This window comes from Ambystoma mexicanum, chromosome 4q (assembly GCF_040938575.1).
Source record: "Ambystoma mexicanum isolate Mex_15411 chromosome 4q, UKY_AmexF1_1, whole genome shotgun sequence".
Classification (NCBI taxonomy): Eukaryota; Metazoa; Chordata; class Amphibia; order Caudata; family Ambystomatidae; genus Ambystoma; species Ambystoma mexicanum.
Window position 1 is genome coordinate 900,557,217 of NC_090928.1, and position 16,889 is coordinate 900,574,105.

General features: G+C 47.2%; 1 protein-coding gene across 3 annotated transcripts in view; it reads left to right on the forward strand.

Moving 5' to 3' along the window:
* Window positions 1-16,889, forward strand: part of THADA (THADA armadillo repeat containing) — a 2,999,906-nt gene that overhangs the window by 1,129,859 nt on the left and 1,853,158 nt on the right. For all 3 annotated transcript variants that reach the window (XM_069608464.1, XM_069608463.1, XM_069608465.1), the window contains exon 20: window positions 11,815-11,973. In XM_069608464.1, coding sequence (XP_069464565.1) covers window positions 11,815-11,973 — 159 coding nt within the window. The remainder of the gene's footprint in view (window positions 1-11,814; window positions 11,974-16,889) is intronic.

Sequence of the window (16,889 nt, forward strand, 5' to 3'; positions counted from 1 at the left end):
AATTAGGTTGAAATAAAATGGTAGTTTCAAAACCACACAGCTGTAGTCAGATCTCCCATCCTGATTCCTTTTATATTAATACACTTACAAACTAAGACATGTTTTTGTCTCTACCTGTGGACTACTAGAAGTCATTTAATACATCCTTTATAATGTATGAATTGTGTGTCTTGTGAGTTTTGCAGAGACAACACTATTGGAGAGCTACCGCATGCAGAGTCTTTCTACACCTGTTACGCTAACATACTGCCTACTAAACCGCATGGTATAGCGGAGTGTAATAGTGTGCCTTGGTGTCCGGATGCAGTGCAGCCGTCGGCCTGACACTCCACCGCCTAACGCGTCTCCAGCTAGGACCTATACTGCTGTGTCCAGCCTGCCTGAAGTCTCAAACTGGGTTGTGTGGGAGCCAATTTACTTGCCCGGAGGCCTGTACATAAGCTATCTCTTTGACTTCATTATATCTGCTGCATAACTGATGCCAAAGCGTAGAGCTCCCACCACCGATGAGGCTAAACTGGCGGCCATGGGTAGGCGCCCGCTATGGATTAATGTATCTCGATCCTCAGTTCTGTTCCAAGGTGTGGAGGGGGGGGTAATTATGGTTAACAGTGGAGCTTAGCCATGCCCACCTCCTGACTCCCCTACTGTGGGCCACACCTCTTCAAGGGTAGGGGGAATCCCATCAGGTTGAAATGTACTCAAATCTATCCAAGAGTTTGATTCATTCCCCATGGAGCTGCCCTCAAAGAGCAGTGGTGCTTGCTGACACAAGGGGGTCAGTAAAAGCAGACTTGAAACTCACTGATTTTTATCCTGCCCAGGGGCGGGTGAGTAAAGAGGATGCAATTGATCTCTGCAGGGACATGGTGGAAGAATTTAGGGTCTCCATTCCCTGTTTGGAAGAGGACCCGAAACACATCCCACTGATGGTGACACTGGGTAAGAAGGTATGGAGGAGGACACAAACCTTGCTGAAACTAGAAAACCCCTACTCACCAGAGGTGCCGATAGCGGCAGACACATGCAAGGACAGCACGGACATGGCTGTGGTGAGAAAATGGCAGGGGAAAGGGGTATACACATGGGGAGATGTATATGAAGACGGGGTCTTCAGGGAATTCGATTCAATGCAGGAAAAAGAGGAGCTGCTGAGCAGGCAATTTCTCTGGTATCACAGAGTCCGGGAAGTGGCCAAAGAAAGGTGGGAGGGCTGGCCAGAGGAACCACAGGCCGATCCACTGCTGACCCTGATGTACAATTGAAACGACGGCTGGAGGCCGATTTCTCAGCTGTACAGCATGCTGATAGACACACCTAACTCCAAGGGTACAACACTGAAAGAGCAATGGGAGAAAGACCTGGGTGCAGACATAACGGAGAAAGAATGGGATAGAATACTGAGCTTTCCTAAAACAGTACCGAGGAACCAGCGCTTCAAACTAATACAACTGAATGTGCTTTATCGTACATACATGACCCTGCACAGGATAGCTACGTTTAACAAGGAAGCAAGTTCACAATGCCCTTGGTGCAAAGACCAGGATGCTGACCTGCTTCACATGTTATGGGGGTGTGTGCGAAGTTTCTGGGCACATATAGAGCGAGCTTGCAGGGATGCTCGAGTAGAGAGGTTTGAGTGGTCACTGAAGGAATGCCTGCTCGATGCCTATCCCAGAATCAGCAAACACAAACATGTGGTTAGGTTTATGGATCTGGCATGCATACTAACCAAGAGAACTATCGCCATGTCCTGGAAAACTGCTGCGGGGCCACAATATGGAAAATGGCGTAAGGAATTTGAAAGGTGGGCAGAGGCGGAGACCAGGTTGTGGGTGGAGGGAGCAAACAGATTGCAACCTGATGGTAACAACAAGTATGTAGCATGGAAAGCGTTGATCTGGGACATATTTCACCCGTCCGACGACAAACCCCCATGAGTGCACCAATTAAGGCAGGAGCCACCCACTGTGTGCCCAGCTAATCATTCCACAGCATCCAATTGACATTGGCCAACCGGAAGACACGAAGAGTACAAATGGAGCTGAGCCCCAGATACTGAATCATTTGCCCCCAACCAATGTTATAAATAACACATGGCACGTGTAGGAAGTTGTTTGTTAGCTGTTATTTGTTATTAATCTAAATGTAGGCATGAAAAAATGGAAGTTGAATTGCACGTCTGTAACTATATAAATGCCAATAAAAACATTTAAAAATTTAACTCCATTCCCTGTTTGGGCACTAAGACTATTGAAACTGTTGTCAACGCATTGGTCACTCCCAATGCTGGTGATTTTTATACTGAAGTGACTATTAGCTCGCCACTATCGAGCGAACACCGGACAAGTATACCTATTAGCTGGTTACAGCGGGGGCAGTGCCATCAAGGTCAACAAATGTGTTGGATCTGCCATACACTGACATACAGTTTGATGACAACTTTCCTCTGGGGGCAGTGGTGAGCACTTGGGCAACGTGATTTAGCAAGTGATTAACAACTCATTTCCGGTCCTCCTTATGCCGAATCTGTCCATCGTGGCTTACGATCCAGTTGAAGAACAGAGGGCTCATACTCAAGATCTTGAGGCCAGTAGTTCGTCGGCAGCTATCGTCTCAATTTTGGAATCCTTGCTCATACAGTTGACACACAAATGTGATGCCAATGCAACAAAATTGGAATTCTAATTTTGATAAGATCGCCCACCCACTAAATGAGCTGTTGAAGGCATCTTATCCCTTGGCAAGAGGCATGGACACTATTAGCAAAAAGGTGTCCTTAATGCTTGCTTCACTTCCAAGTGGATGCTCATGTACATGGTGTGCCTCAAGCAGGGGTTACTAGACTGGAAGTTGCTGCACCCAGCGCACTAGATGCTCACGAGCGTGGTGTGCCTGAAACAGTGGTTGCTGGACTGGAAGTTGCTGCACTCAGCGCACTAGACTCCTCCTTCTGGTATCAACTGCGAAGAATGAGTCATGGAATGAGCAAATATATAAAAACACTTGGCTGATTAAAAAAAAGAAAATTTACAAGGCGACAAAGGGAAAATCTTTGTGTCGGGGTTCGAGTCCTCCCATGGCTTGTCCTCCGGTGTGTGGGTAAATGGTCCCAAATAGCTTTACTCAGGCTCCACATCTTTCAAATTGTGCAACAGTAACTTCTTTGGAAGTTGAGGGAGCGGTGCAGTAGCCCGCGGAGGAGTTTCAGGCCAACGTAAAGTATGCAGGCTTCCTAAGGCTCAGAAAGGTATTATTGGGCTCAGCCAGCATGAAAAGGTCTTTTTTACGCTGGCAGAATGCTGACTTATATTGTGGTCAAAAGGCATCAGTAAAATTCTCCTGTGTGCGCTAGGCAACCTATCGTCTTTTGGATTTGTTCATGTGTTACCGTTCAAACCAGATTGTAAATTGTGTGACTTTTTCACAAAATGTATGCTGCGGAATGCACAATCGTAATGCATTATTTTATTTATTGTTTGCTTGTTAGACGTTTATACAGTAAGTAAAATACAGTTTAAAAGCGCTGACAGGGCAAGGGGTGGGAAGAAGAGAGCAAAATACATTACAGACACAGGGCCTCATTACGACCCAGGCGGTAAATTACCGCCTGGGCCGTGACTTTACCACCATGGCGTAAACTACGTTTACGCCATGGTGGTTGGCGGACTTACCGCCCCATTCCGACCTTGGCGGGGCGGTAAGTCCCCAATCCCCATTTACCCTTCCCCATTCCCATTTTTGCCCCATAGGGCATAATGGGAGTGGGGAAGGCGTTAATTACGCCACCGTAAATTACGGTGGCGTAATTAACTCCATGGTCCCTTAGCGCCATGGATTTTAACACCTGCTAAAAGCAGGTGTTAAAAGCACCATGGCGCTAGGGGACCTCGTAATCAGGCGGTAAGGGTCGGCGCTGTTAACGCTGCCGTAAACCCCTTACCGCCTGGGTCGTAATGAGGCCCACAATATTTAATAAGAGCAGTGGAGGGAAAAGGAAGGATGAACCTACTATGCCTTGTGATTATTCAGAACGTGCAAGTGCAGGAAGGAAGATGGTGTAAGTGCTGGGGAGTCCAGGCTCATGGGTGAACCATGGATGAAGTGCTTGGGTTGTTCAGTGCTACACAGCCAGGGGCCACGTTAGGGGTAAGTGCAGGACCTCCAGGGTGGTGGGTGTGCAAAGGCAAGTGCTGAGGGTAGACAGGAGCTGGCCCAATTGAGTTCAGGGCGTCAGGGTCCCTAAGGAGGCATAAGGGCCCCAGACACCAATCACAGCAACTGTGGGGTTAGCACAGAAGAGTATTAGGGAAGGAGGAGGTGAAGAGGAAAGTCTTGAGGAGCTTCCGGAATTTAAGGAAGTCCTGCTCAAGGCGCAGAGGCAGGGGGAGTCTGTTCAATAGGAGGGAACCAGCTGAGGAAAGTGATCGACCACCTACCCTCTTTTTAGAGAAACGCTTTACACACAGAGTTGGAGCCGAGGGGGGCGCTGTTGCGTGGCTACAAAATGGCTGCTGCCTGAAAAGCTCCAGCAACGACCCAAAATCATTGTTCAAGATCCTGAAACCCACAGCGCATGGACGTGACTATACGGGGCAGCGACTGATGGCGACATTGATTAGCTATATACTCCCAGGGACGTAAACCGAGATAGCAGCTGGTCTTAGCTGACCGCCTTGTACCTGAGGAGCCCGCTGTGATACGCTGCGACAACACATATTGGCGATCGCTGGGGAAGGGACGGATCGTGGCGGCAATCGACTGAGCACTCGATGCAGAGTGCCGTGGCATTCACTGGCCTGACCCGATCTCCCTACATCAGTGGAATCTGCTACGACATGTGCCGTCTCCCCGCAGCGACATCCGGAGGCACCATGGCGGGCGCCGCAGGGAATTGATCCTGGCGAATCCCCTATGAGGACACGCTATGTGCTCCTAGTGGACCGTGGACTGGCTGATGGCTTGCGCAGCTCCAGGTGAGGCCCCCCCAGTGCGGCAACCCAAACACTGAGGGAAGGGGCAGGAACTCCCCCCTCCGGTCTGATGGTGCGGGTGGGAATCCCTCTTCGCCCTCACAGCATGCCCCCAATGAGCAAACTCTTGCATGCTGCTTCCCCGACTTCCTGAGTGACCCATGTGCCATCTGTGCCCCATGACCGGTGGCCTGCCACTTAGGCACCTGGCCATACTCTGCACCACGGACCCGTTAGCTGCCCTCCGGTGCCTCATCGATGTATCCGCCCTAAAGCGGGCAGGGCCCTGCCCAATACCTCATACAGGCACCTGCTGGGGGGGTGGCCCTGCCGCTGGAGATGAGGGAAACAAGCCTTATGGGGGAACCTGAGGTTCTGCGCCGCAGAGTCCACTCCGCAGGCCCAGAGCAGCTATGCCAGTGAGCTAGGGTCGTGGTGCGGTTTGGAAACTGCACTGTAACACAGGGTTCAAACTATTAAGCCACGTGCACAGGAGCTGCGCCGAAGCCTGCATCACCACACTGAAGGAAAACGTGAAGTGGCACGGCACAAAACAGGGACAGCACCGCCCAGGGAGAAAAGCTGCGGACTCGCAGCGGAGACTCACCACAATACCCTCACCACAGAACCTGCAGTGCCTCCAGATAGGTCTCTTGCTCTGCAGGCCCGGAACAGCTACGCCAGTGTGCCGGGGCTGTTGCGTGGTTTCGAAACTGTGCGATAATGCACAGTTGGAGACTATTAAGCGGGACGCACGTGATCTGCGCCAGAACCTACATCGTCACACTGAAGAATAACTGGATGCGGCACTGCACATAACAGAGACAGCATTGCTTACGGAGCAACACCTCAGGCTCCCAGTGGAGACCCACCACAGTGCCCTCCCCACAAGACTTGAAGTGCTTCCAAATATCTCTGTACCAGCACCTTCATACCTGTCTGATAGGTGCTGCATCTGAGGTGAATAACCACCATCCAACCTGATACAAAACTGTTCATTGGCTCTACACTCTGCATTCCGACTACCGGGGTCTTTGGGCAGCTTACCTTAACAAGTGCTGCGGTAATCTGAGACACAGGTCACAGTGTCTCGAGCTAGATGCCCTTCGTAGTGAGAGCTCTGCAATGGTCAACCCCAAAACACAGGCCAAGATGACTAATTTTGCAAGGCCGGACCAGTCGCAGTCCTCTTCCATCCCCCCACGCCTCCCCCAGAGCAGAACCATGGTCCTGCCCAGGTGGATGTGCTGGCCCTGAAACTGACACTTCTGGCCCTGAAAAGTAGTACGGACAACATGGGTGCAAAGATGATGCCCTTACTTGCAAAGTCGATGTCTCTGCCATACAAAATTATAAACTCTGCGGCCGAATGACTGAGGCGGAACAGAGGATAAGTGAAGGGGGGATAAAGTGACAGTCCTGCAACGAAAAGTGGCCAGACTCCAACAAACAGTCAAGAAAGTGGTGGTGAAAACGAAGATTTCGAGGGCCAAACTCGGCGGAACAATATCGGCATCCTGGGAATCCCAGAGGCCACACCAATTAATAACATGGAGGAATTTGTGGAGAAATTACTGGTGGATGTCCTGGGGGACCCCCCCGCTCACAAACCTGTATATGCTGTACCACAAGCTTGCCTTTACCTTTGGGGGCAGCAATACACGTGGACCAGAACTCCCTTTGTATACATAAACTCTGGCAACAAACTTAGCATCTTCCTGCATAAGGCCATGGCCGACTTGGGCGAGAGGGGAAACCTAGCCTATGTAGACAATGTTTTAATCAAGAGCTCAACTGTGGAGGAACATATGGCTGAAATACGCTATGTTCTGACCGAGTTGCAGAAAGCCGGAGCAAAACTGTCCTTTCAGAAGGCACAGTGGTGTAAGACCCGTGTGAACTTCTTAGAACATGAAATCACTCCTGAGGGTCTCAGTCCCCAGGCGAAAAAGGTGGAAGCCTTATTGAAATCAAAAGACCCTACTACTCTGTGTGAACTACGAAACTTTCTTGGACTCACAAATTATAGTAGCAAGTTCATAGAGGACTGTGGAGAGGTCACGCGACCCTATGGTCCATTTATTAAAGGCTACAGTCAAGTGGGTGTGGTGTCCAGAACAATCCGAGGCAGTAAAACAACTAAAGAGAAGCCTTTCCCAAGCGCCTTGTTTGGCTTACCCATAAAAAACATTGAGTTCTTCTTGGAGACAGGGTTCTCAAATACTTGCTTAACAGCAGTATTATACCAAAAGCACGACAAGGTCAACAAAATCATCTTGTGTGTGAGCAAGACTTTGTCCTCTGTGGATGAAAAATTCAATGAGTGCGAAAAGGCATTCCTGGCGACAGTGTGGGTGTTGGAGAATTTCCGCCCGTTCATCCAGGGTGGGCACATCATTGTTGAGATTCCCTACCAGCCCTTCAATATCTCCAAAGGTACAGAATCCAAACAGGGAACGCGAGTAATTCCAGAATTATTTCCTGGATTCTGTCCATGCAAAGCTTTCCTGTGGAGGTCAGATATGGCCAAAACAAGAGTCCCCTAGCGCAAGGTTTGGATGACTTGCATGATTTTGCTCAAGAAAACTGTCTCGAGGACGAAAGTCTAAAGACCCAAAACAACATGGAGGCGTACCTTACTTCCCTGCACTATGAGGAAGCACGTGCCAGGGGGATACCCACAGTTTATGTGGATGGGTGCTCCTACAATGTTGGTAATCACGGGGAAAAAGATTGAGTGGCCGGCATTGGGAATGTTTGGTGAATGATGCCCCAGGGCCCTCTGCTGGCTACAAGATAGGTTCCCAAAGTAGTCAGGTGGCAGAGTTGACGGCGGTACAACAAGCCATTCTCATTGCTGTGCAATGCCAACTCCAAGAACTAGTCGTAATCACTGATTCAGTTTGTCAGGAATGGGTTTGTGGAGCACCTGATTAAAAATCGAGGCATGCTCTGTGCGAATAAAAAAACTGCTCAAGCATGGGAAATTAATTCAAGCAATTGATGATCTGGTCACCTCGAATGAGATAACCATCTACTGGAAAAAGATCAGAGGTCACTCCAGAATAAAGGGACCAGACAAAACTGGAAATGACATGGCTGACCAGTTGGCCAAAACCGGAACCATCCACTGTGATCTCATAGAAACCGAATCCCTGTTTGGTGAAATCTAGGTCGCTGCTGTCACCAGGTCTCAAACACATGCCCAAAATGAACTCTCAACTATCCAGTGGAGTAAGTAAACCACAGATGCTGATTTGTTTATGGCACAAATAGGGGACTCGATTATTGTGCAATGAATGTGGCGCCCAATAAAGCGCTTTTATTTAGTTCAGGTTCTTTTTGGTAAGGCCTCCAACCCGTCTCGCACATAACCCCAACAAATACCCAGTGCCACAATGGGGGTGGCAAAACCAAGTTTTCTCATTGCTTTTCTGTCTCCCATATTGTTTCTGTGCCTAATAATCCAAAACCCATTTTCACATTCTGTTGTGACTAAAACCCCAAAGCTCTGCCTGTTCCTTGTTGGGTGTAGCAAAAGGAATTTCCCATTGCTTTTCTTTCTTTCATATGGTCTCTGAGTAAAACTCCAAATCCGATTTTCCCATTGTGTTCCCACTCCCTGTCCTGCCTTCCATTCAAGCCGGTCAAGCATAATTCATTGTGGGGGAAGGAGCTTCCTGACTTGGGTGTGACCGTGTAATAAACAGTGACAATACGAACGGGCGGGTTGGAGTACTTATACTTTCTGGCTGCTCAAGCTCAATACTTAGTGTGGTGGTGGTCCTGCACGTTGAACTCCCACATACATTACTGGAGAAGGCTATTACACATCCTAATGATCTGCACAGGATTCTATGGGGTTTCCGGGAGAGGGTGATACGAACAGAAGTCCAGCTGGTAGAAGTGAAATGTAGGGGCTGGGGACAGATCTACCGGATGACAGGCACGGTGGCCTGCTACTTCCCGGACCTTCCTATATATAAAATATTGGGATCGCGATCACACATGAAGACATTTCAAATACATTTTGAGAGACTGGGGGTCCAGACATTGGGGGATTTAGTACAGAGTGAACAGTTCATAACATGGGATGCCTTGAAGCTAGAGGCGACTGGACTGCTGTGACCATGCTGTTGTATTTCCGACTCAGGGAGGTGTTGAAAACTAAATGGCCTGAGTTCCCGCGGGTCCCCACTCAATACTTCAATACGTCATTAGCCCATTGTCTACCAAGAAACCGGTGTCCACTATTTACAAAATGACTAGAAAGATAAGGGAAATAGAGGGACAGAACTATACGTGATTTAACCCATTAATGAGAATATATATCCCGAAATATGTCAGAAACGAACTTTGGATAATGTTGATCTGAGAGAGGAATGAACACTGGACACCTGGTACATCCTCACGCATTGTGAACATACTAGAACCTGAACTACCATGAATTAATGTTCACACCAGTTGGATATCCCCTATTGTGATATGTGTACTTGATTGACTAAGGAGGTATCTGTAATATCCTATGCGCTGTATGGAGGGAGCTCGGGGGGAGGTGGAATGTTACTGTTACTATTAGTCGTGTGGTTTACACTCACTGTTGTGCAAAACTAATAAAGTGTTTTAAATAGATTTGGTGCCAGAGGAAAATAGTGGTCTAGAGGGGGAGTATTTAGTAAGATAAAGTTGAAGATAGTATGGTCCCTGGGCCCAGACAGCCTTGTGGATGATGCAGAGGGATTTGAATTTAATCTGTGCAGCAACCGGGAGCCAATGAAGACTTTTTAGGGCAGGAGAGATGTGGTCCCTGGGCTTTAAGCCAAGGATAACTCGTGATGCCCTGTTCTGGATTAGCTGGAGGGGATCGCAGAGTGGAAGAAGGTAGATTCAGGAGGAGGTTATTGCGATAGTCAAGCCTAGAGAGAACCTGGGCTCTGGTAACACTGAGCCTCTGGTGGAAAGTGAGAATTCCTTTCAGAAGGAAGAGCTGAAAATGTGACTTCTTGGCAATGTCTTATGAGGGAGGATGGAGAGAGAGAGGAGTCGAAGATGACTCCAAGGTTTCTGGCTTCAGAAGATTGACCAGGGGGAGAGCCCAATGGGGAAGGTCATAGTGAAGGGAAGGAGGAGGGAGCAGGGGTCCCGGTGGGAAGGATCTCAGTTTTACAGGCGTTGAGGCAGAGATCGTTGGAGGGGCACCAGGACTGGATGGCAGATAGGCAGTCAGGGATGATGGATGGTGCAAGAGGGTCAGCAGGGAGTTTGAGAAAGAGCTGTGTGTCGTCTGCGTAACACTGGAAGTAGGAGGAGAAGGAGGAGATAAGGCGTGCAAGCAGGGCAAGGTAGATGTTAAAATGTGGAGAAGGAAGTAGGAGAGGAGAAGGTTCCCAGAATGACTTGGGAAGAGCGGTCAGTAAGAAAGGATGTCAGCCAGTCCAGTGCCTGTTTCGAGATACCAAAGATTTGAAAAAAGTCTTGGTTGTGGGGAGTTCCCCGCCGTCCTTGGTGGATTGGTTCTCCTTCTGCGCTTGTACACATTCATAAGACAAATGTACACCACTCTTATCAAAAATATCACCAGCCACCACTCTGTTCTTCTCCTTCATTAGCAAGCCACCACCTGGAAATGATCCGAGAATAGCAAAGCACTTTCCCAGCAGCAGTCATGGGCGTAATTTTAGGAGGGGACAAGGTTGTTTGTCTCCCCCCCCCCCCAACTTTTGTGGTATACCATTTTGTCCCCATTCATTTGACAGGGGCACCTTTCCTTTAGATGTCATGTCCCCCCCACCCCCCCCCCCCGCCCCCAACATTTTCAGCAAAGTTATTCCACTGGCAGCAATGACAGAATAATAAAACGCTAGTTTACCACAATAATAAGGTGCCCTCTGTGAAGAGATCCCAGAATAATGATCCGCTTCCTCAGTAGGGATTACAGAATAATGATCCGCTTCCTCAGTAGAGATCCCAGAATAATGATCCGCTTCCTCAGTAGAGATCCCAGAATAATGATCCGCTTCCTCAGTAGAGATTACAGAATAATGATCCGCTTCCTCAGTAGAGATCACAGAATAATGATCCGCTTCCTCGGTAGAGATCCCAGAATAATGATCCGCTTCCTCAGTAGAGATTACAGAATAATGATCCGCTTCCTCAGTTACAGAATAATGATCCGCTTCCTCAGTAGAGATCCCAGAATAATGATCCGCTTCCTCAGTAGAGATCCCAGAATAATGATCCGCTTCCTCAGTAGAGATTACAGAATAATGATCCGCTTCCTCAGTAGAGATCATAGAATAATGATCCGCTTCCTCAGTAGAGATTACAGAATAATGATCCGCTTCCTCAGTAGAGATCATAGAATAATGATCCGCTTCCTCAGTAGAGATCACAGAATAATGATCCGCTTCCTCAGTAGAGATCACAGAATAATGATCCGCTTCCTCAGTAGAGATCCCAGAATAATGATCCGCTTCCTCAGTAGAGATTACAGAATAATGATCCGCTTCCTCAGTAGAGATCATAGAATAATGATCCGCTTCCTCAGTAGAGATTACAGAATAATGATCCGCTTCCTCAGTAGAGATCATAGAATAATGATCCGCTTCCTCAGTAGAGATCATAGAATAATGATCCGCTTCCTCAGTAGAGATCACAGAATAATGATCCGCTTCCTCAGTAGAGATTACAGAATAATGAGGCGTGGCAATATGGGTAGGAAATATAAACGCATGGTAGCTGCATTTTCCAGACCCAAACAACATTGACATTTAATATTCTTGATGGTAACCGTTCAAATGCTAATTATTTTGCTGAGATGTGTGCTTTGTCTTTATCCAAGAAAGTGCAGCTCAGTTGCAGATGATTCTCAACGAGATCCAGCCACGAGACACGAATGATTATTTCACCGAAGCACGGATACTGCAAGAACAAAAAGGATCGGCGCCGGAAAAACCGCTTGACTGCGAACCATGTGAAGATGTGTCTGTTGAAATGACAGGTAATTGCAATTGAATCAGAGAACTAAGTAATTAGGCTTTGTTCAGAGCAGAGTCATATGTTACCGCATTTTAGAATTATGTGCATTCAGTGCTGATAATACATTTATTTAGCCACCTTTTGCTGTGCCACTGAACTTTCAACACTTAAGCTTTCATTTTATTTTTCATATTTTATAGTTGGACACCGGGTGGCGCTGCTGCACTACGAAAGTGAATATAAAAAGTTTGGAGTTACAGCGCAGGACGTTTTGGCGCGCTCGTTTGGGCGCGGGATTTAATGGCGCGACCGTTTTGCTCCAGGTCCCGCGGCCAACAGGGCGCAGGGACCTTTAGGGGTTGAGTATGTTTCGGTGCTCTGAAACATGCCATCAGTAGATGGCCTATTATAGGACATGTACTCCCTCTAGTGGTGTGAGACAAATGGGACGTCCATTCCATGCAGTGTGTCCTATCAATGGCATGTGTCTGTGCGCTGACACATACCCTCGCCTAGACGTGGTGTAATAACACGCTGTAAAGGTAGCCACTGCACATGAAGACCCAAGGCCGCCACTGCATGAAGACAGTGCCAGGCTGCAGTCCACAGACCATGCTGCGGTCACCGCAGAGGCTACACAGCAGACCACACTATACAGAGACCGCACGCACTGCGCTTTACATAAATAACTCCAACTGTCTGTTCCAGTGCCCTCTTTCTCCGAAAATCCCCCTCACTTGTTTGTTAGCTCCCTGAACTATCTTCACCTTCATTCTGATCAAAAAAATGTTGGCCTTACCTTCTGGGATGATGCCCTGGACCAGTTTCTACGCCGACAACATTGGCTTTCAAGTTAACACCACCTTATCTTTTGTAGCGCAGTTTAATCAAAGATTTGCTCTTGCGTTTCCGTTCTCGTCTTTTGAATTAGATTGTCGTTGCCTTCTCAATTATGGCTGCCTCTGCTTTTGGGAATCAATAGGTTCGCAGCTGGGTGTGCTAACATATTAGAATAATATGTCGTAGGGATTTAAATCTAACCATAGACCCAATAAAAACATTGTTTATGCAATTCTAATCAGCTTAGGCTAAAATGAGCCATCAAAACACTGCTATAATCTATGGTCTAGGAGGCTATGAACACTTAGCGGTAATAACACATTATGGTTTGGAGAAGAGGCATGCAGCCTTTAGACTGCGGCTACTCCACTCTGCATTGGAAGGTTGCATATTCTTGACTGTGGTGCTATGGGAGGGACTTCCACCCTCCAGATTGAGGGTATTCCATGCGATCTTGCACGTGCAATGCACGTTAGTACACGTCAGAGCATGCACCGCAGGAGGGGACAGACTGGCACGAGACCTGCGATGCACGCTCCTTTTCTGCTATTACACTTGCTTTGGTTTCTATGTGTTAGGGTGACCAGATTTTCAAAATAAAAACCCAGGACAGGACAGGCCACCGACATAGAAGTAGGACTACAATTTTGCGGGTCACTGACACAAAAGTAGGACTACATATCATAGCACTGATAAAGACAAAAAAGGGACTACAAACATAGCACTTATGACAGTGAAGTTTGGGGGCAGCCACAGCAGATCAAATGCTGGATTAATGTACACATACCTGTGAAGCCACTATGTGGCACGGTTTTCTGTTTTTAGAGTGAATTCTTGGGGATCCACCTGTACAGGTAGAGCACTGCAGTGGACTGGGGTTATTGTCAACCCAACAATATTTCGCTGTGAGATTAAAGCAAGCATTTTCACAATTGTACACACTTTATGAAGACTGCTGGCCCCCTTGCATCATAGAATGGCACAAAAGTAATGCACCCCACATGCGTATGGCAAACTTTATTGTGGAATTATTTCACCCGAAAAGGTTTTTGATGATGAAAAGAACTATGCCTTTATTGCAAAGAATGAAAACAGTGAAGATTGAAAACAGTGAAGATAAAAAGCAAGAGAATTGCTGTACACGTTTTATTACTATTATGAGTACTTTGCTGATGAATGTATTCTTTGTAGCACCGATTTGTCTTTCTGTAGCCGGGCAAGCACAAGACAAACTGGACCATCATGCTCATGTTTTTCATTGTTATGTTCTGCTGTGAAAAATAGGTGAAAACCTCCACCCACCGTTCATCTGCAGACTTTTTTTGCTCGTTCCACTGGGCCAGCCTGCAAGCTGTGTAATTACGCACACAGCTCAGCTCATCAAAAAGCTCTGTGTCATCGAGTTTGAGCCTTCCTGATGTAGACTGCACAAATTGTAGGGAGCCCTCTACATCTCCCCAAACAGGGACACTGTTTAGGAGGACCCAGGAAAAAACGTTCAGTTCTGTGAAGTGAGCGCCCCATTCTTCTAGGTACTTTACACAGCAGTCATAAAAAGAGTACACATATTCGTTGAATTGGGTTTCATTTACTTGCCCTTGTTCATCGGAGGTCATTTAGGAGGCCTTTTACTTTGTTACTCAGAAAACATGCATCACGCCGCCCTATCATTTTCTCCTTCAGCCTCATCAACCTTTGGCCAACATCAATAGCATTTGAGTTTTGCTTTTCAAGAACCTTAATCGTATCATTAAACAGGACTAGCTGGTTCTGCAGGAAACAGAGCCACGCCTCACCAATAGGGTTCTGCAAAAACTTGGTAATGGCTGTAGGGGTTTTTTCCTGTGAGAAAAAGTATGACTTCAGGGCTGGGTACAGTTGGAGCACCCTGTCAAGAGCTGGCAATAGGGACAGCCAGCGTGTGTTACTGGTGCCAAGAAAGCTCTGGTAGTCTATCTCCACAAATTCACAAAATTCCTTTAACTGTTCTGTTCTAACAGTATAGATGTGGAAGTATTTATACACTTTCAATATGAAGGATTCTATATCCAAGGGGAGCCCATCAGCAGCAGTTTGCACTGCATTATGCACAATGTGTGCTGCACACCCCACACCAATTAGTTTATTTTCAGGGATTGCCTCCTTCAACTTACAAAAAACATTGTTTTTCCCTGCTCTTGCTTTCCCACCAAAGTTTGTGTTTGTGTTATCCGCACAAAAGGCTATTACCTTTTCCCTTAGATTGTTTTTCTCCAGGGCTTGAAGCAGTTCCCCAAATAATATTAATGAGGTTTCCCCAGGGACCGAGGTGAACTCCAAAATCTTAACTTTCACCCCCTCAAGGTCCTGGAAATATCTGATTACAATTGGGATGAGCTTCACCTCTTTCCTGTTCGAAGCATCAACCGAAACTGATAGACAGGTAACATTACTCAAATCACGCTGGAGATCCTCCACAGCTAAAGGCGCCAGCACTTTGGATACTAATGCTTCTGCTTTTGTACGGGCACAGGTAAATTTCTCATCATACAATTTCCTTATCAATGAGGATGTGCAGTCCATTGATCTAAAGCTGTGGTTGTGCTTTGCAAGGTGATAGGCAAAAGTGCCCTCAGCAGCAGCCCTACTGAGGTCTGTGTCCCCAGGAACAGCCTTCCCAAAAAACTGTGTGATATTGCTGCTGCTGGCTGCAGATAACCAAAATTTGTGCTTTTTGGTTTGCACGTGCTCCTTAATATCTCCTTTTCCACCATGGGCAATAGAAAAAGAGCATCTGCAGTGCTTGCAATACACTTCACTGTCACTCCTTGCAACCTTACTCAGGAAAGGAAATGACGTTTGCATCTCCTCAGTGGCGGTACATCTCCTCTTGGGCATCTTTGGTAGCTACCTAGCTAGTGTTTCTTGATAAAGCTCGAAGAAAAAAGTAATGTCAGTCATCGTGATATGGTGAACTACGTCTCACGCAACAACAACAAAAATATCTTGATGACTGAACTACGGTTGTAGTAGTATAGCTGGAAAGTCAATAAATCCTCAAATGTGTTTGTGACTTATACAGGTGCAACAAAGGGCACAGCATTGGCATTTGCCAAAAAAACAAAATGAGAGTAGAGTGGTGCCTGAATTGCAGGAGGGAACTGGGCAAGCATTTACAGGCAAGCATAAAGCCTACACAGGCTCTCTTCATAAACAAAAAATGTTGAGGACAGAAGGCAGGGGGTTTGTTCTGTCCCAGAGGCAGGAGCGGCTGAGTTTAGAAATAAAAGCCACACCACCATTGAAAACATGTCCTTGCTGGCTGCACAATGCCCTCTGCCCCCCATATAAGAACACTCAGGTTGTAGTTGCCTCCTAACACCAGTAAAATGTTACATGTCAAGGAAAGCTTGGCTTGTGGGTTGCACAAATACAACCCATGTAAGAACATTAATCATGTTGCCTTTGACACCTGTAAACAAATGTCATATGCCCCCCTCTGAGAACACACATGTTGGCTTTACTCTTAATGCGAGCACAACATTCCATGCCATAGTATAACCCAGCCAGCCCCATTGTAGTGCCCTCCATGTAATAACACTCAGCACATTGGCTTGCATAACAATTACATCACAGGTGTGCAAGTAACAGCGCTGCAATGGCCAAGGCCTGTCTGCGCGCTGTACAAATGTAAAAATAAATCATACAAATAAATAAGTAGGGTTGGCAAGTATTCTTAAAGAACATGTACAGAGGAACTGCTCCGCTACCAGATGGATGCAAAATGAGTAACCTGCAAGTCACATTTCATTTCCTTACCTGTTGGATATTGCAGGACGATGTGGGTGTGCTGCAGCAGGGATGAGGGTCACAAACGAGCTGGATGCAAGAGGATCGACTGATGTCAAGCTGGTGGCGTGAAGGGATGCGCTGCAGGCTGGAGCAGGAAGCAGGTCCACGAGAATAATGCTCTTCGAACGCTCAGGCGATGGAATCCAGACAGCAGCAGCAGTCACGAAGGAAAAGAAAACGAATGCTGCTAGAAACTCCAAGCCCCACTCACGGAAGAAGATGGAAGAATGATGCTGCGACAGCCACGGAAGAAAAAGAATGAACCGT